We start from the raw sequence: 21631 nt of genomic DNA, 5'->3' as shown, positions 1-21631 counted from the left end.
ATACACTGTTGCAGAGCAAAATCTTCCAAGTTTTTAAAAATAGAGCTTGTGTTAAATTTGTCTGATACTGTCCCGTGACATTTTATCCCAAGCTGTAGGGATGCGTGTGCTATTAATGCTCAGGGTCCCCTATACACTCATAGCTTTGTTTTTGTTCCCCCCTCTTATATTGCTTTTTAAAGGACATTTATTTCCTACCTCGAGAACCGATTCTGTCAGGGAACCTCTATTAAGACCCAAACCTTGTATTGGTTTTGGTAGTTTCAAGTTTTATTTTTCTCCCCAAAACCTTACTTTGTGATTTGAAATACCGTAATTGAGAGAGGGCCTCCTAATATGCGAGTCTTTTAAAAAGACTCAAACAGAAGGTGATTCCTTCCTTTCTGAGGGATAAACAAAACAAAACCATGCTTTATATTTATTCATGCATATATAGCATTAATAAGGATCCATGTTAAACAGTGTGATGTTGTTTACTTTCATGGAACAGCCTCAATCATTTATGGAGTTTGTCTTTTTTCCTCGATTTATGTTTTTCTTTTTCTTTTTTTTTTTTTAAATGTGCCTGTTAGTTTTTCATTTTTCTACAGCTAACATAAATTAGCAATTGGATTCTCTCTCCAATAGGCTTTTATTTTATATTAGTGGATGGCCAGTACAAAAGTTTTGTAGGTAATCATCAGACATCAGAATTATCAGTCACTAAGGTCCTGTTTGGATATGAATAAACCCTGAATAAGGAAAGTGAAAGGACCAAGAAATGGCCTACAGATATAGGTTAAGATAGATGGATTTTTTTCTCATTATACAAGGCAAAAACGTAGGCGATAGTTTAAATTTGTAGATTTTTGCAATAGTGTTTTCTTTCTTCTCTAAACACATAAGTGTGCCTGTGGTCATGCATGTGTGCGAAAATGTGAGTTTTCTTAGGCATTTCTCATTTTAGATACTTGTATGGTATCTTAAATTTAGCCGAAAGAATGGCTCAAGCTCTTTCTTTAAACAAATTTATGGTGCAGACCATAGATCAGCAAACCCTTCTTTACTGTAAAGGGCCAGATAGTAAATATTTTCAGCTTTATGGACCATATGGTCTCTGTCACAACTCCTTAGCTCTGCCATTGTAGCACAAAAACAGCCATAGACAATACGTAAATGAATGGGCATAGCTGTGTTCAAATAAAACTTGATTTATGGACACTGAAATTTGAATTTTATGATTTTAACATGCCACAAATTATTATTATTTTCAATCATTTAAAATTATAAAAACCATTCTTAGCTCATACATAGGTCACACAAAAACAGGTGGTGGTCTGGATTTGCCTGCAGACTGTACTTTGCCAACCTGTGGTCTAGACTACAGAATTACAGGTTTTTTCTGACTATAGCCAGATGCTCTCTTCTTTTCTGAGGATACAACATTTTAAGTATGAAATAAAGAATTTATTCTCTAGAATATTACATCCTGAAATCGCCAATAATGAATACACCATATTTATGTTTTAAGGGACTGGTTTAAGAAAATAAAGTTTTTATGTTGTCTTTTCATGAAAATTGGCTCATTGAAGAGAGTCTCTTTTCTGACTATATTCCTTGCAATAGGTGAATTCAAAGTTTTAACATTGGGATCTTTGGGAGAAACTATTTAAGTGGGAAAAAAAGTGATATGCTTGTGACATTGTGTTTTGCTACCAATGGAATGAGTTTCCATTTCACTTGCTGTTAAATAATACTGGTTTAACTCTATCTAAATTAAGTTTTAATATTGTTGCTCTCTTGTATGTTTTCGTTAAAATAAGATTTATAAATAAGAAATGAAAGAGGATTTTATTTTAAAATGAGATTTTAAATGTAAAAGATAATTTCCCAACTTTCATATTATTGGAAAAAACAATTAATTTGATACAAGTTTTCTTCATGTAGCAGAATATTTTCCAGTACCTTACTATACAGAATTCCAGTATATTGATTTTACTCCTGGCCATTAAACTAAAATAATGGGATTAAAACAGAATATCATTTTAGAAAATTGAAGACTACCTGCTATTATCTTCTTTACTTATATTTAGAATTTTTCATTTTTTAAAATTTTAAACTTTTCATACTTTAGCAAGCATTTAGTGACCACCTACTGTGTGCCAGGGCCACTCTTTGCATATACTAATATTCACTCTGAATATAGGAGTTAGGTTAATTTTACTATGCCCATATTTTTTGAGGAAGATGAGCCCTGAGCTAACATCTGTTGCTAATCCTCCTCTTTTTTGCTGAGGAAGATTGACGCTGGGCTAACGTCTGTGCCCATCTTCCTCTACTTTTATGTGGGATGCCGCCACAGCATGGCTAGACAAGCGGTGCTTTGGTCCGTGCCCGGGATCCTAACCCGAGATCCCCAGGCCGCTGAAGTGGAGCGTTTGAACTTAACTGTTACGCCACCGGGCCAGCCCCCTATGCCCATATTTTTAATGAGCTTAGGGTGTAGTTTAAACATAAAGTGATGGAGGGTTTAAGAATTTTGTAAAAGTAAAATTCCATTTCAACAAATATTAAAAAGGTACATTCTGTATAATAAAGCAGTTGTCTTTTCTTGGTAGATGACTCTCCCAAATAGTTTTTATGGATCTGATTAGAACAATTTATAATGAAAACAAATGACTTTTCTCTTTATTTATGTAAACTTCATGTTTTTAGCACGAAACTTAATTGTGTGCTCTTTCACTACAGGCTAGAGGAAATTCCTCTTTGGTGGTAGGACAGAGTTTTGTAAAGAACTTCATTTCCATTAAATAGTAATTTTCTTGTAATCTTCTTTACTTCTAAAATTATTCTGATACTTCCTAAACCCATCTGAAATTCTTTTCCAATGCTTTCCCATAAATATTCCCAATGAATCCATTGATATTAAAAAAATAAAATGGTTTGGGGGTGGGGGGATGCCATTCTTGTTTTTGTAATGAGTTTATAGGATTGATTTTGACTTATTAATCTATGAAACCAGGACTCAGTATTATTTCTTCTTTAGAACCTTTAGAAAATAAAATTTCTAGAAATTAATTTGTTTAAATAAAATTCTGTTTTAATATAATAACTTGGTTCTACTTTAGGGTTTTTGTCGTTCAGTTTTACATTATTATAGCAATATATCCATAACCCAGATACTTGGTTGTCTTTCCCTTAGTTTCATTATTAATAGTTTCTTATTTTTATATTGTTTAAAATTAGAAACATACAAAGTATGATATGGATAGAATAGAGCAGCAAACACATTTGCACTGGAAACTTAGAGGAAGAATCTATAGACATATATATTGAAAACTTCCTATAAAATCTTCTAAACAGTTGTTGATGAATTTCAGCATTACTCATTTGCCTTCATTAAATGGATTTTAATTTCCTTCTCTAGAAAGGGAGTTCTGGGAATTATGTAACAAATGTAATTTGATGAGACCAAAGCGTTCGCATCACTGCAGCCGCTGCGGCCACTGTGTTAGGAGAATGGATCATCACTGTCCATGGTAAGAAATGAATAATTCACTTTTAGGAAAAAAAGTAGGAAAAATAAATCTTAGTACGTAGCAGATTTAAGCAAAAGTTATATTAAAGTTATACAGTTTAAAACTCTCTTAAAAGGATATCTTTATTTGATCATATGGTTCTGTCAGCTCCCCAAGTCATTTTTCCACAGAGATCCTGTCTTTTCTAACAAGGAGATGTTTGAGAAGAAAACTAAGAATTAACATGCACCCAAAAATACAAAATAAGTAAGGTGGTTGTATTAAATGAGGCAAGGTACTAAAGCATTCGATATCATCTGACACATAGAAAAAGTACTTAAATAGTAGGTTATTGTTTCTAACTGTAATAAACCATGTACATCCCATTGTTTGTATTTTCCTTCCCATTCGTTTGATTAAAGAATAAAACATTTCAGATACCCTGATACCTCATTTGTTTCCCTTGAAGCCTTTTCAGTATTGTGTACTGGATATACGTATTAATGTTGCATGCATGCTGAATGTGTATAAGTGGTAGTTAGCTGATTCTGCTGAACTACCAACACTTTTGGTCAATAGGGGGCACTCTTGTACTATTTAAAGAAAATGTTCGGTTGAGAAATAGAATTTTTGAAAACAAATGCTGTGAGAATTCTGCATTGTATCTCATTTCAAAGCTGTCACAAAAATCTGTGAACAAGATATTGTATTTAATTCTGTTTTCCTAGCATGAAATCTCTGTATAAATATTTAAACTGGTATAATGTAGCACTTTATAAATATATCTATATACATATATATGTATGTTTGTACACACATGCATGCATGTATACAAAGTTAACTACATAACGGGCTTCTTAAATTTATAACTGCGTATATAAAGTTGACTAAAGGGTAGAGTTTAGCTTTGCTTAATAATGCAAATCAATTTAGAGTTTTACTTATTTTTGATAGCACAAGTTATTATTAGCAATCTTTTAGTGGAAATTTGATTTTTACTATGAACTGGTTATTTAAATAGAAGGTAATTTCCTGAGATCAGGAAAAAATAAAAGCATTTTAGATAAAAGCACTTTGTTACTATATAAAACAGTTTAAAATTGTCTAATTCCATTAACAGGATGGTATAGTGTATAACGTATAGTTGGTGTTTAAAAAATGTGCCTTGAATCTAAACAGGTTAATTCTCAAGTGATTTCCTAAACCACCATGATCTGTTTACAATAGTAATAGATTTTAAAAAGCTAGGTAAAACGTATTCAAATAAGTGGTAATCACACTGAAAAACTCAATTTTATACACTTTTTAGAGTCATGTTTCTGGTTAACTAAAAATATAATAAATGTTCATGATACTGTTGTAATAGGTGCTTCCTTTTAAAAGAAGGCAATAGTTTAAGTTAAAAAAAAAGAAAAAACCAATCAGCTAGGAAATGCTTTGGTACATAGAGATTAGTGATATTATTTACTTATTTTTAAGGAATAAAAACTAACTTGGTGGCACAATAAAGTGCTCATTAACCTGAATTCTAAGATTTGGGTGAATTCTCTGTTTCTAGGCTGCTTGCTTCCACAGTTTTAGTCAACTTTTCAGATATTGGTGGCAAGGAGAGTGACAGTAGAAAAAGTTGCAGGATAGGAAAGGAGGGTAGCCCAGGGGCCTGAATAGATTTAGAGATTTGCGAGATTGAATTCCCTAATAGAGTATTGCTGAGATATTCAGAGTGAGGGAAATGTACAGTGTAAATTGGAAGCAAGGAGAATTTTTGATATTGTCAGAAACCACATTATCCTAAATGCCTAACAGGTCTAGATTTGGAGGTCAGTTCTCAGATCACCTCAAGATTTTCTCTATTGCTGGCTCTGATCAGTCTCTCTAAGTAGTTTAATTGTTACTAAAAGAACTCTTACATGTAGATTGAGTACCTTAGTGTTTCTTAAAGCTCTCTGGTTAAGAAGAATGCCGTGATCATAGCAGTTATTTCTCAAATTTTGGGAGGACAGGGAGAATGGGACAGAGATAAGTCATCTTTCAAACAACAGCTGTTGAGTATTTTTTGAGTGCATAGGTAAGCGTGCTTCTCTGATAGCCCTGCTTGCAAATAACCAAACACAGGACATTTTCTTGTTTACAAAGCATGAACTCTAAGTCTAAGAACAGTCTCGGCAAGATTTTCGGTTCAGTTCTATATCTGATTTTAAATGATAGTTTAACAACACGTCTTTAAAATAATTTAAGTTAGGAATTGAACCTATTGTATCATTTTTTTTTTCAAACAGTGGCAGTATAACGCTATATTAAAATGAAAACATTTGTGCAAGGTAATTTATAGTTTTGAACTAGGATTTTGTGCTGCAATTATAAAATATTTTGAAAATTGGGTACAATAAATAAATTTGGAACAGTAGAATATTCAGCTTGCATTAGCCTTGACAATTTTGGGATTATAACATTAATCTTTTTTTCCTAGTTATGGTTCACTATTGTGTTGGTGGAAGTGTAGCTCTAAGAATTTATAAGTAGTTTTGGATATGTGTTTATTTTTGGCAACCAAGGATAGATTTTTAAAGTCAGAAAAACTGTAGATGCTTAGCCAGAGTGGCAGGTTTAAGTTATTTTACTTCGCACCATTCAAATTGCTCTCCACGGCTAGAATGCTGTAGTGGAAGCACAATATGTGGAAGAGGGTTCCTGTCCTCTTGGCCGCCGTCTCTTCTTACTGTGCATCCTCTGGCAAGTGTCTTAACTCCTTTGTTCCCGTTTCCGTATCAGTGAAACAAGGAGACTGCCATCTGCTCTTCCTGTCTCACTGAGTTGTTGTGAGTTGAACAGGGATCACACACAGGGACTTCCTTTGTAAAGTAGAAAGTGCTTTACGAATGTGAGATGGCATATTTATTATGTCTATTCCCATGCACCGTTTGCTTTTAGGTTTGAGTGGCTTTAGCATATCTCCATGAAGTTAAGCATACATGAAATTGTTTGTACTTACTTTTAGTTTTACCAATCCTGAAGTTGATGTCTTATTCAAGTTTAGAATATTGATTCTTTTTTTATTCTTTTTCTTCAGGATTAACAATTGTGTTGGTGAAGATAATCATTGGCTTTTTCTGCAGTTGTGTTTCTACACTGAACTTCTTACTTGCTACGCACTGATGTTTTCTTTCTGCCACTATTATTACTTTCTTCCACTAAAAAAGCGTAACTTGGTAAGAAACGTTTATGTCCACTAATGTTAGAGCAGCTGTAGCTTACAGTTATTAATATATGGCTCCTTTAAGTGCAGGAGATTGAAAACAAAAATAGCAGAAATAAACCCCCAAATTGGTGAATTTTAAAATATATTGGGATTGAGAAAGTAGACTCTAATCTGATGTTCCCTTTTAACCAAATCCATTTATGATTATTTGTTAGTGTTAAGTGACTTTCTTTGAAAAGCAACATATTAGATCTTTCAATTTATATGTTGTGGTTTAAAAATATCTACAATAATGAAAAACAAAGGGAAACGTTAACTTTTTGTCTCTTTTCAGGAATGAAAATAGACTTTGATTTTGTAAAAGTTCTCAAAGGCATGTTAAATTCTTGTGAAAAAGAACTTTTTCTCCCTGACTTTTAACAATAATGATAAGAAGAATTTGCAGGATGCTTTAAAGAGTTGTTGTTATATATACCATTTGAGACAATGCTTTTCCCGTTTTGTGGAGGAACTGCAGTAGATGTTAATAAGACTTGCCCCAAATGGTGATGGTAGTGGTGATGGTGGTAATAGCGGCAACTAGACGTTTTAAGTCCTTAACTATGTATCAACACTATGCTGTGGGTGTGTCATTTTAATTTTCACTTTAATGCTCACCAGAACTGCATGAAGTGGGTACAGTTTTTTTCCCCATTTTTATAGATGAGGAAACAGACTAATAGAGGTTAAATAAGTAGTTACTGGAAGCACAAAGCTGGGAAGTAATTATTCAACTGGTTTTAGTTGTAGGGCTGGTATTTGAATTGATCTTGTGTCTGAATCTTATCTTTTGTTTTACATATAGGGCTGGTATTTGAGCCTGATCTTGTGTGTTATTTGGACTTGGATTGTTTTTAAAATACCCTGTGTGTGTGCTCACGTGTGTATGTGTGTGTGAGACAGAGAAAGAGAGCAGTCATAAGTGTGCAAATGTGCGTGTGAAAAAGCAAAGTAGGGAAGGAGAGAGGAGGAAAGAATAGAATCCCTGATGGAGAAAGAGAATTTTTCTTTCCTATTTATATCATTTTATAGTGTTTAAATCTTTTATATTAAAAATAACAAGTTCAGTGGTGGTACATACAATTAAATTTTGGAATAAGGAAGCAAATTTGAGGAGGTCTTTAAGTTCTGTGTATTTAGATCTTTTTTTGTGCACATGATCATTTTATATAATTAAAAGAGAATATTTGCTTCACTGCCTTGTGGTGATTATGCTTATTAGATATTAATTTTAATTAGATATTAATTTTAAGCAATTAAAATTAAATATAGATTAATTTCTGATATAATTGGTATTATAGTTAGACTATGTAAAAGGTTGTACATATTTACCTAAGAGTAACCTGTTTCAAATAATTGAGTTAATAAGAAAAGCATTAAAATAAAATTTCCCAGTAAGATTAAGATCATAATTTTTTAGAAAGTGAGAGAGAGAGAAAATTTATTGGTTAATGAAAAGGTAGTAGAGATTCTCTAGGAGGGACCGCATTGTAGTATAGTGAAGGAATTGGCAAACTATGGGCCTTGGGTTAAATTTGACCCTGCACCTGTTTTTGTTAGTAAAGGTTTACTGAAGCACAGCGACTCTCATTTGTGTATATATTGTCTACAGTTGCTTTTGTGCACAACAGCAGAGTTGAGTAGTTGTGACAGAGACATATGGCCTGGAAAGCCTAAAATATGAACTATCTGCTTTTCATATTGAATTTGCCAACCCTTGGTAGTGGAATGATCTGGGCTTTGTAAACAGACACACCTAGGATCAAAACCTGGCTTTTCTTATTATGTGTATAACCTTTGACACATCATTTAACCTTTCTGAATTGCAGTGTCCTCTTCTGAAAAATGTGAATAAGAATGAGATTAAATGAGATAACACATGTAAAAGTACTTGGTATATAACAGACATTCAATTTATATTACATTTGATTTTAGTTAAAACTCTCAGAGGGAGGGAACAATTTTTCTTTGGCCTATTAATTTTTATGAAAATTTCATAGACTTCCTAACAGTATTACTGGGAGGCTGATGAACAACTAAAGAAGTTCCAATACTCAAATAAGAACATAATGAGGGCTGGCCCCATGGCCCAGTGGTTCAAGTTCCACTTGCTCCACTTCTGCAGCCCAGTTTCATGGGTTCGGATCCCGGGCACAGACCTACACCACTGGGCAAGCCATGCTGTTGCAGTGACCAACATACAAAATAGAGGAAGATTGGCACAGATGTTAGCTCAGGGCTAATCTTCCTCAGTGAAAAAAAAAAAAAGGAATATAATAGTATTATTTAACTGAATGATTAAGACATTTGAAGTTATAAACTGATTTCCCTTTCCAAATGAAAGACAGAAACTGGTAAAACTACTACCAATTAGAGAAGCAATCACTTTTTTTTAAATGGAAAAACTGATTATAGATGATAATATTTGAATAATTAGAAATATGTATATATTTACATACATACTGAATGTTGACAAAAGACTAGCAGCATAGTAAAAGTTTATTAAGAGATTAAAAATTTAGGGATAAAATATAAAAAAAATGAGTATAAGTTGGGTTTTGAAAATTCAAACCAAGTTTTCCTTAGAGCAATCAATTGTAGAAGCAATGATTTTTTGAAAATCATAATAATGTATGTTAGTTTAGCATTACCAAATGAAAATCAAATAATTAGCTAGATCATACTGGTTGTAATATAACTACTTTGGTAATAAGCAGTAAATTATAAATAGTTCTAGGGACCTGACAGAGTTATTTTACTAATAGTGCTGAGCAGGAATTGTTGTCGTAGACCAAGTCTTATAGTATCCTTGTTTTATTAAGTAGGATGCTTTTATAATTACCTTCACGTCAGAGATAATGAAATTGAAACCCAAAGAGGTTATGTTATGATATTTCCAAGATCGTTTAACATCCTGTTGAGGAATCCAGTACATTTTAACCTTGTTTAGGATATATCCTCCGAATGAATGAAGTGATTCATATATTTTCAAGTTAGGTATGTAGAGATGTATGCATAATGTTGTGCAATATAAGGAAAGACAATTTTGTTTGATTAATTTAAATTCATAAGAATAGAATGTTTGTTGTTGGTGTTTCTAACCTACTTAAATTTACTAGAATAAAGCAAAATTCTAGGACCAGAATTATAACTAAACCTCGAGAAAATGTTTTATAATTTATATACACCCAAATATTCCAAGGATCTGAAGCAAAATGAATGTTCAGTAGGTGCTCAATCATCATTGAAATGAGTTCTAGTCATTTCATTCATTTAGATGTTGATAATTTGAAGCTATAATACTAGATGCATACAATCTTGGAATTCTAATATCTTTCTGATAGATTGACTCTTATATCATTATAAATGACATCTCTTTATCTTAGTAATGATTCTTGTCTTAAAGTGTTTTTCTTTCTGTTATTAATTTAGCTCTATCAGCTTTCTTTCAGTTAGTATTTTCATGGTGTATCTTTTTCTATTTTTTTATTTTCAGTGTTTCTCACTTGTTATGTCTTATCCGTGTGTCTTGTAGATACCAAATATGTCATTTTTTAAAAAGTATATAGTGTGATAATCTTTGTCTTCTGATTGAATATTCAGTCCATTTTTATTTAGTGTAACTGATATTAATTCTATCATCTTACTGTTTATTTTCTGTTTAACCTATCTCTTCTTTGTTTCCATTTTTCTCCTTTTCTTGCCTGCTTTGGAATCTTCAATTTAAAAAAAATCCAATTTATCTCTTGTGATGGCTTTTCTTTTTCTACTCTTCTTTTAATGGGTTTCCCAGAGATGAAAATATTCTTTGTTGATTTTTTTGAAGTTTAATATAAGTTAGTACTTTGACCATTGCCCAGATAATGAATACAGTGGCCTTAGAATATCTCTTATCATCATCATTTTTCGTATTGTGAGGTATAAAATAGATGTAGAACTAAAACACATGACAGTAAGACATTATTATTGTTGTTTATATATTATATGTTATAATGCATGTGTTATATGAAGTCAGTATTCATTTAGAGTTATCCGCATATTGATACTTTTCCTAGTCCTTCATGTCTTCATAAATTTCTCAGCTTCTTTCTGGGAGTATTTTTTTCTGCCTCTTGGTGCAAGTCTGCTGGAACAAATATTCCCAGTTTTGGTTCATCTGAGAATGCCTTGTTAGTTTGCAGCCTCAGGAGCTTCCCAGGTGTAATCTGAAACTGGCCTCCAGACACACAGGGCAGGGAGAGACTGAAGAGGCATACCACTCCAGATTGGTAGGTGGCAGGTTTAATGAGCAAGGGAACTTACATACAAGACTTGTCTTGGGTGGCTACAAGTTGAGTAGATCTCTGTACCCACCTGCCAAATCTTAAAAATTTATATAGAGGTCTTAACTGTCCAGGTGGTCTCAGCAACACCTTACTCTCTCAAGGCTGCATCCTTGAAACAGCTCCTAGTGTGGGAACAGTAGGCAGAGCTTACATTCCAAGGACAGGGGCTTGCCTGGGTTCAGCTCGAGGGTAAACTGACAGTCATGTCCTCTTGATTACGTCTTCCAAAAATCTTTATTTCTCTTTCATTTTTGAAGGATTTATTTGCTTGGCATAGAATAATAGGTTGGAGTTTCAATTTTTAAAAGATGTTATTCCATTGTTTCATGGTTTCCATTGTTTCGGTTGTAAAGTCAGTTGTTAGTCTTATTGTTACTCCATTGAAGTAATGTATTTTTTCTCTGGCTGCTTTTATGATTTAGTTAGTTAGTTATTTGTTTTATTTCAGCTTTATTGAGGTATAATTACATATAAAATTGTTAAGATATTTAAATTGTATATCATGGTGATTTGATATACATATACCCTGTGAAGGGATTCCCCTCATCTAGTTAATTAACACATCCATCCCCTCATATATTTATCTTTTTTTTTTTTTTTTTGGTGAGAACATTTAAGAACTGCTGTCTTAGCAAATTTCAGTTATACAATGAAGTGTTATCAACTATGATCACCATGTTTTACATTAGATTCTCAGACCTTACTCATTTTGTGATAAAGCTTGTACCTTTCTACCAAACTCTCCCAATTTCCCCCACCCCCTGCCCCAGGCAACCACTTTTCTACTCTCTATGTCTATGAGTTTGACTTTTTAAAAGATAATTCCACGTATAGAAGTGATACCATGCAGTATTCATCTTTCTCCCTGGATTATTTCACTTAGTATAATGCCCTCAAAGTGCATCCATGTTGTTGCTAATGGCAGGATTTCCTTCTTTGTCATGGCTGAATAATATTCCATTGTGTCTATATACCACATCTTCTTTATCCATTTATCCATTGATGGACATTTAGGTTGCCTCCATATCTTAGCTATTGTGAATAATGCGGCAATGAATATGGGAATGCAGATGTCTCTTCAATATCCTGTTTCATTTCCTTTGGATATATACCTAGAAGTGGAATTGCTGGATCATATGGTAGTTCTATTTTTAATTTTTTGATGAGCCTCCATACTGTTTTCCATAGTGGCTGCATCAATTTACATTCCCACCAACAGTACGCAAGAGTTCCCTTTTCTCCCCATCCTTGCTAACACTTTTCTCTTGTCTTTTGATAATAGCCATTCTAACACATGTGAGGTGATATCTTATTATGGTTTTGATTTGCATCTCCCTGATGATTAGTGATGTTGAGCAGCTTTTCATGTACCTATTGGCCATCTGTATGTCTTTGGAAAAATGTCTATTTAGGTCCTCTGCCCATTTTTTAATCAAATTGTTTTTTAACTATTGAGTTGTGTGAGTTCTTTGTATATTTTGGTTATTAATCTCTTATCAGAAATATGATTTGCAAATATTTTTTCCTATTTCATAGGTTGTGTTTTCATTTTGTTGATGGTTTCCTATGTTGTGCAAAAAAACCTTTTTAGTTTGATGTAGTCTCACTGGTTTATTTTTGCTTTTGTTGCCTTTGCTTTTGGTCTCAAATCCAAAAAATCTTTGCCAAGACCAACATCAAAGAGCTTACCCAATATGTTTTCTTCCAAGCGTTTTATGGTTTCAGGTTTTACATTCAACTCTAATCCATTTGAAGCTGGTTTTTGTGTATGGTTTCATTCTTTTGCATGTGGCCATCCAGTTTTTCCAACACATTTATTGAAGAGACTGTCCTTTCTCCATTGACTACTCTTGACTCCTTTGTCAAAAATTAATTGACCATATATACATGGATTTATTTTTGGGCTCTTTATTCTGTTCCAATGATCAGTGTGTCTGTTTTTGATTACTATAACTTTGTAATATAGTTTGAAATCAGGAAATGTGATGCTTTCAACTTTTTTCTTTTTTCTCAAGATTGCTTTGGTTATTCAGGGTCTTTTGTGGTTCCATACAAACTTTAGGATTGTTTGTTCTATTTCTGAGAAAAGTGCCATTGGAATTTTGATAGGAAAGGCAATGAATCTGTAGATGGCTTGAGTAGTTTGGACATTTTAAGAATATTTAATTCTTCCAATCCATGAACACAAGATAGATTTCCATTTATTATTATTAGTGTCATCTTCAATTTCTCTCATCAATGTCTTATAGTTTTCTCTGTACAGATCTTTCACCTGATTGATTAAATTTATTCCTAGGTATTTTTCTTTTTGATGCAATTGTAAATGGCATTGTTTTCTTAATATCTCTTTCTGATAGTTTGTTATTAGTATATAGAAATGTAACTGATATTTTTATATTGATTTTGAATCCTGCAACTTTACTTAATGCATGTATTAGTTGTAAGATTTTTGATGGACTCTTTAGGTTTTCTGTATATAATATAATGTCATTTGCAAGTGGAGACAGTTTTACTTCTTCCTTTCTAATTTGGATGTGTTTTATTTCTTTTTTTTTTACCTAATTGGTCTGACTTCCAGTACTATGTGAGTAAAAGTCATAAGAGTGGGCATCCTTACCTTGTTCCTGATTTTAGAGGAAAAGCTTTCAGTTTTTTCCATCAAGTGTGATGTTTCTGTGGGCTTGTTGTATATGACCTTTATTATGTTGAAGTGCATTCCCTCTATACCCAGTTTTGTTTTTGAGAGTTTTTATCGTGAATGGATGTTGAATTTTGTCAAGTGCTTTTTCTAAATCTATTGAGATGATCTTGTGATTTTTATTCTTTGTTTTGTTAATGTGGTGTATCACATTGATTGATTTGCAGATGTTGAAGCACCTTTGCATCCCCAGGATAAATCCTACTTGATCATGGTGTATGATCCTTTTAATGTATTGTTGAATTTGGTTTCCTGATATTTTGTAGAGGATTTTTGCATCTATGTTCATAGGATATTGGCTTGTAATTTTTTTTTTTTTCTAATGTTGTTGTCTGGTTTTGGTATCAGGTTAATGCTGGCCTTGTAAAATGATTTTAAAAGTGTTCTCTTCTCTTTAACTTTTTTGAAAAGTTTGGGAAGTACTGGTGTTAATTCTTTAAATGTTTGGTAGAATTCACATGTGAAGCCATCTGGTCCTGGACTTTTCTTTTTTGGGAGGTTTTTGATTACTGATTCAATATCCTTGCTAGTAATTGGTCTGTTCTGATTTTCTGTTTCTTCATGATTCAATCTTGGTAGGTTGTATGTTTCTAGGAATTTATCTATTTCTTGCAGGTTTTCCAGTATGTTGGTATATAATTTCTCATAGTAGTCTGTTATGATCCTTTGTATTTGTTTGGTATCAGTTATAATGTCTCCTCTTTCATTTCTGATTTTATTTGAGTTACTTCTCTTTTTTTCTTAGCGAGTCTAGCTAAAGGTTTGTCTATTTTATCTTTAAAAAAAACCAGCTTTTAGTTTTCTTCATCTTTTCTATTGTCTTTTTAGTCTCTATTTCATTTATTTCTGCTCTTATCTTTGTTATTTCCTTCCTTCTACTAACTTTCGGCTTGGTTTGTTCTTTTTCTAGTTCCTTGAGGTATAAGTCTGAGATTTTTTTTTTAATTAATGTAGACATTTATTGCTATGAACTTCCCTCAAAATTGTTTCTGCTGCTTCCCATGAGTTGTGGTATGTTGTATTTACATTTTCATTTGCCTCAAGATAGTTTTTGATTTCGTCTTTGACCTGTTGGTTGTTCAGTAGTATGTTGTTTAATCTCCACATGTTTGTGAATTTTCCAGTTTTCTTCTTGTAATTGATTTCCAGTTTCATACCATTGTGGTTGCAAAAGATGCTTGATATGATTTCCATCTTCTTAAATTTATTAAGACTTTTTTTTTTGTGGCCTAATATATGATCTGTCCTGGAGAATATTCCGTATGCCTTGAGAAGAATGTGTATTCTGCTGCTGTTGGATGGAATGATCTGTAAATGTCTATGTCCATCTGGTCTAACGTGTAGTTTAAGTCTAGTGTTTCCTTATTGATTTTCTATCTGGATGATCAATCCATTGTTTAAACTGAGGTATTGAAGTCCCCTACTATTATTGTATTGCTGTCTATTTCTCCCTTCAGGTCTGTTAATATCCGCTTTATGTATTTAGGCCTCATATGTTGCAGGTGTATGTATTTAGAAAGGTTATATCCTCCTGTTGGATTGACCCCTTTACCCCTTTATTATTATATATTGACCTTCTTTGTCTCTCATTATAGTCTTTGGCTTAAATTCTACTTTGTCTGGTATAAGTATGGCTACCTCTGCTTTCTTTTGGTTTCTATTTGCGTGAAATATCATTTTCCATCCCTTCACTTCCAGTCTGTGTGTCCTTAAAGCTGAAATGAATCTCTTATAGGCATCATATAGTTGAGTCTTGTTTTTTTGTATCCATTTAGCCATTCTATTTCTTTTGATTGGATAGTTTATTCTGTTTACATTTAAAGTAATTATTGATAGGTATGGACTTACTATTGCCACTTGGTTAATTGTTTTCTGGCGGTTTTGTAATTCCTGTGTTATTTCTTCTTCTCTTGCTCTCTTCCTTTGTGATTTTCTGTAGTGGTGTGCCTGATGTGTAGGGGTCACTCAGCTAGTTTCTGGATTTTTTTCAAAGGGAATTTCTCCATGTGTAGCCGTAGATTCAGCATGTCTGTGGGAAGAGTTGAGTTCAGGAGCCTCATCTGGTGACATCTTGGATCAGAACTCCTATGAGTTTTTTTGGTCTTTATATTTTAGCAGTTATTCTATGATGTGCTTCATTGTTGTTTTCTTTGCATTTTTCCTATTTGAGAATTTATATAACTTCTTGACTCTGGCTTGATGACATTGTTAAGTTATGGACATTTCATGGTAAGTCACTTCAAATATTACTTCTGCCTAATTTTTTCTCTTGCATTTCTGGGATTCTAATTATATGTACATGAGATCTCACTGCACTGTGTAACTTTTGCAGTCTTTTCTGCATTTTCTTTTTTTTTCTCTGTGCTTCTGACTATTTTCTACTAACCTGATCAGCTCTTCTGCTCTAATTTACTGTCAATTATTGAGTTATTAATTCAGTTATTATGTTTTTATTAATTCAGTTATTATGTTTTTCACTTTCTGTTGAGTTATTAATTCAGTTATTATGTTTTTATAACTGTTGAGTTATTAATTCAGTTATGTTTTTCACTTTCAGAATTTCCATTTGATACTTCTTTTCATAGATTACTTCTCTGGTGAAATTCTCCATTTGTTATCTATATTTCTGAACATTTTAGTTAAAGTAATTTTAATATCTATGTCTGATAACTTCAATATTGAGATCAATTTGTGGGTCTGTTTCTGTTGACTTTTTTTTTCTTCTCTCTCATAGTTTCCAGATATTTGGTCCTTTCTTCTGACAGATCTGATAAGTTTTGTTGGATACTGGGCATTTTGTATGACAAATTGTAGAAGATCTGATTGATGTTTTCTTTTTCAAGATATGATTTACTCCTTTTTTTGGACAGGCAATAGGAGAAGGCTCATCTTGATCCAATCAAGGGTTTGTATAACAAATATTTCTAAGGCTAAATAATAGCTCATTGGTCTTAATACGGCAGTTCTTTTGAAGATGACATTTATTGTGTTTATTGAGATTTTGCAAGGATTTATGATTATTGGTTTTGTCTTTGTGAAGGTCTAGTTTCAGTTTGCCTTTTCTCTTATATATAGCCTTCGAGAGTCTCAGCTGAAAAACTTAGGTGTTCACTGTGGATTGTGCCTTCTCCTTGTTGTTCTCCCAGCTTTGTGAGATTACAGAACGCTCTGAATCTCCGCTTCTACTCGACCTTTCATGCAATACTGCCTATAAATTGGCAAGTACCTTAAGGTAAAAAGCAGTGTAGACTATAGGACTCACCTTAATACATTTCTACTCTCTCTGGAATCTTGGCCTTTTAAGTCCTGGCTAGTTTGGCTACTTTCTCTTGCCTTCAGTCTGCTGTTTATTTAACAATTAGTTGGATGTTATTTGGCTTTTAGTAGTGTTCTTACTGGGAGAGTTAGTCTCACACAGTCTGTTCCCTTATAGGTGTCATTGGCAGTAGCATTTTGTTTAAACATGTCTTCCCAAGAGATTCTAATCAGTGCTGCCAACTGCACAACTCAGGTCATAGTCTGCGTAAACAGCATGCTGTGGAGGGGTACAGAACAATACTCCTGTAGCCTTAAGGCTTGAGAGCTGTAGTGCTGTAGGGATGAGACTTGTGATGGACTTTACAGTATAGGTAGAGATTAACTAGGGGGAGTGATGAAGGAAGTCATTGCCGGACAAGAGAACAACAAAAGGCTTGAGGCAGAAATTGGAATAATTGGGTTTAAGGTCAAATCTGTTCTAAAATACTAATATACTGTGTAGCAAATATTCTAAGGCTAAATAATATAACGTTGTGCTTTCTATAGCATTTCTTTTGGTGATGACATTTATTGCATTTTTTTATAAAGATAGAAAAAATTACCAGTAATTTCAATATAAAAGTCACCATTGTTACCATTAACATAAAAAAAAATAATGTTTTGTAGTGGAATATTCCTCAAACAATCCTACTCCACCAGTTTTTTTCCTAAGTCCTTGTGTGTGTTTCTTTCATTTTTCTCTAAAACAAACAAAGAACTATATCCAGCTCCTCATTTTGTGTGTAAAGCTGGCCAGATAGTGTCAGAAACCTTGTTCATTGACCTTGTTATCTTTTCCATTATTTGGGATATGGAGTAAAGATCCCCAAATGTCCCTAATTATCTTTGAAGATTATATTAATGAGTACCATGCATCTTTCTTGTGGAGGTAAGTACAGTTAAAGTATGCCATGGGCTTTGACCCTATTTTCTCTGTCAGCCAGAGGATATGAAAGCTTGTGGGCATTCTTCTTTATACCCTTTCAGGTAGGTAGATGGCAGCATAGTAGCTTTTCTAGCCCGTCTTTAAATTCTAAAGCTCAATGCTTGCTCTCTGAGTAGGAAAAGAAAGTGTTAACTCTTCCTTAGGTTTTTGTTTCTTTTGTTCTGTTTTGTTTTTTTAAGATGAAAGTGTTTATTCATTAAACAAAAGAAAAAATGGATTGCCCTTTAAACTTTGTTGTAATGGCACTTAACCTGTATTCAGTAGAAAACTGGTACATTACAGTTAGGCACATGGGAAAGAGGGAGTTGAGAGAAAGCAGGCTGTTCACACACCCTGGGTAATGAAGGGTTTGGGACCCTGATTTTCTCCCATTTCTCTCTTCTCTTAGCTTTCTCTTTTAAGGGGAGTTCTTTCTGTGCTGGATTGTTTTCATTGCTTTGCAACTGCCTCATTGTTTTTTAGAGTAACTTAATGCTTTTTAGGTTTCTTCTTCATCTTTACTTTTAAAATACCCATCTATCATGGACTTGCAAGGATTTATATGTTTTTACTATGTGCAGTTTTGAGGAAATACTTTAATATATCCTTTAATGAGGGAAGGAGGTGGTAAAAGGTGTAGGAGATAAGGAATTTATTCATCATGGATCAATGCCCAAAATAAGGATTTATTTTTAAGCTGTACATACTGATTTATATTCTAAGTTATATACTGAAGACTTGCAAACCTAAGAAGAATTAGTATTACTATCTTCTTTGTGAAGAGTAACAAAAAAAATCTCAAAATTCTCATTTAATATTAAGAGAAAAATTCGTATCTAGACAAATTACAGAAACTTTAATAGGTGTCTTTCTAAATAAATGGGAATGAATTAAACATTTTTAGTTAGAATCACAGAATCCAAAATCAATAAGAGTTACAAGCTTACTTTGAGATATTTGGAGATTTTCAAATGTTAGATGTCAAATTAGTTTGACCATGATTTGCACTTATCATGCCAATATAATGTTAAATTTTACTTAAAACTGCTCTTGAGACTAATGTCTTGCTTTAAGTAGTTATTGAGAGGAAAATTATTTTAAATTTATTTCAAAATCTGTAGATTGCGGAATGATTCTCATTTTAAATGAATAAAATAGATGGATATTAAGGAAAATGAATTTTCTCTGACCAAGGTCCATATTTGACTATTTTTTACATAGTTATTTTAAATGTTTATAAGTAAATGCCTGGTCATTTAGCATATTATTAAATTATAATAATGTATTTAATTTCATTGTATGCTAGTTGTTTACCAAAACCAATATTAGAAAATTATAGCTTTTTAATTAAATATGAAGGAAGGTATCACTATACTTAGAGAGTATACTTTCTAAAATTTATTATTTGTTGATTCATGAATATTTCATTAGTCATATATTTCATGATTTTTACTTTATATTATTCCGGATGTGTAAACATTTGATTACTGAAAAATGTCAACTCATTTAAAATATCCCTGAGGGGATAAATATATGGTTCCCATTGTACAGATAAGATGACTGAGATTCAGAGAGGTCCAATAACTTGTCCAAGCAGAGAATTACCCCTTGGCAGGGGTGTGATTTGGTCTGATTTCTGTCTTTCCCTAAGTCAGTGTTCTTTCTATGCTATCAAGCTGCTATTCCAATTTTTGCATTTTTCCCTGAGGAAATTTTTTAGCAATATTATTGTAGCATTGTTCATTTAAAAACAATACAGATTAAAAAATACTCAAGCATCACAAAATCTGCTCTTCAGAGAAAGCTCATTGAATCTCCTGACTGGTAAATTCATACTTGGCAGTTTTCATTTTTCGTTGAGGCAACCCATTTTTAGTAGTTTATGTAATACAAAGAATGTCAAAATACATCTTATAAAGGCATTATAGTGGGTTAAAAATATTTTTAAAACTATATACCTGCTGGCAATCTAGGCGATACTGTCTCTACATGAGAAAATAAGAGGTTGCTTTCTTTTTAAATAAATAATTTGTGGCTATCAGTGTAGAGATTATGCAACTAATCATTTGTGGCATACCATTTTAGTTCTAAAGTTATATTTTTCAAATTGTTTTCAGATGAAGTAGATTCAGATAATTTCTAATTGATTTTTTTATACCTGTTTTTATGTGAAGGGCAAAAACTAATATACTAACTGCATTTAAGGCTGTGGGGAGAGTGACAGAAGTGGAGAAGGAAGGGAGAGAATTTCAATAAAGGACATTCTGCCAGTATTCAGAAGGGGAAAATAAATACTGTTTAGCAGTCCAGCCCACTCTTCAGCTAGGAAGATACATTAGTATTCCAAATAGCTCATATCTAATAGTGTTGCCAGGGATTTGATGTCAGATATAACCATGCCACAGAATTATTTGCCTAGCTTTTTGGCTAACAAAGAATAGAAATAGCCAGAAGACTTGGTTGCAGGTAGCTTTGAATATTGATAGATCTCTTTATAATTTATTTAATCTTTTTATACAATCAAAGTATCCTGAGTACTTCTGTTATTTATTACTATTTTAAAAAATAGTTTAGGCTTTACTCAATAACCTTTGTTTTTTGTTATCTATAGGGTTATTTATCATAGTCACTTTAGAATGGATAAAATTGCTGAAATATATGTTTAGCTTTTTGGATTTTTTGGCAAGACTAATGAAGAATAGCCAGGAATAGTGTGGAATTAAGATAAATATAATGTGAGATGAAAATTATTTTTAAGGCTAGTAGAAAGATAATTTGGCATTTTTGTTCATATATCCTGAAATGCTAGTGGAGATATTATCTCTTGGTAAAATTTTTCTTTTTATTTTGTAGGGAAAAAAACAGTTTTAGAATATCGGATTTTTCTAACAATTGTCAATTCTATGTGTCAGTATATCCCTGTGACTTTAGTGACAGATGGAACACAGAAACCTTATAATACATCTTGACATTGCCCTGCACTACCAGGTCTATTGAGTATATGTCCTCATTAAATTTGTTTATATGGCTGATTATTTATGAATATTATAGCAGTTAGCATAAAAGGTTTAGCAGTTTTTATTTCTCTATAGAATGTTTTAGTCACTTTGAGTTTAAATAGTTAAACCCTGGCAGCAATTTTATTGTCTGGTTTCTCTTTTACTTTTACCAAAAACTATAGCACCATATTAAATGGTAAATTTAGCCAGCAAATATGTTATCGTTTTCTTATTGAATTGTTCCAACTTTTCTATAGTTTTTACTGCTAAAATAAGAGAAAGCAGACAAAATGATTTTTTCTGAAATATTTTACCCTCAGCCATGAACCTGGCAGTCAAGTGCCAGTGAATTTTGTTCTCTAAGAAAGCTGCATTTGTATCTGCATCAAAATTTAATGTATAATTCTGAACAGTGATAGTCATTAGGTAGGTATGATTAGTGATTTTTTTCATTTAGTTATTAATTTTCATTAGGATTTAACAAGACTGAAAAAGTGCATTTTATCTGGGGGCTGGAGGTGAGAGAGAGATGTACAGAATAGTTCTGTACCTTCTGTTCCTGTATTTTTGAACATAATGATAAAACTTAAGCTAAGGTCCATTCCAAAAAGTGCTGATAACCAAATAGATATAAGAGGATTTTATTTTATGC

The 21631-nt window shown here is 32.6% G+C and overlaps 1 protein-coding gene across 3 annotated transcripts in view; it reads left to right on the top strand.

Annotated features, from left to right (window-relative positions):
* Positions 1-21631, top strand: part of ZDHHC21 (zinc finger DHHC-type palmitoyltransferase 21) — an 85737-nt gene that overhangs the window by 22417 nt on the left and 41689 nt on the right. For all 3 annotated transcript variants that reach the window (XM_058565827.1, XM_058565826.1, XM_058565825.1), the window contains 2 exons: positions 3407-3518; positions 6568-6706. In XM_058565827.1, coding sequence (XP_058421810.1) covers positions 3407-3518; positions 6568-6706 — 251 coding nt within the window. The remainder of the gene's footprint in view (positions 1-3406; positions 3519-6567; positions 6707-21631) is intronic.

This window comes from Diceros bicornis, chromosome 22, assembly GCF_020826845.1.
Source record: "Diceros bicornis minor isolate mBicDic1 chromosome 22, mDicBic1.mat.cur, whole genome shotgun sequence".
Taxonomy (NCBI): Eukaryota; Metazoa; Chordata; class Mammalia; order Perissodactyla; family Rhinocerotidae; genus Diceros; species Diceros bicornis.
Note: the sequence above shows the minus strand (reverse complement) of the source record. Positions and strands in the feature narration are given on the sequence as shown.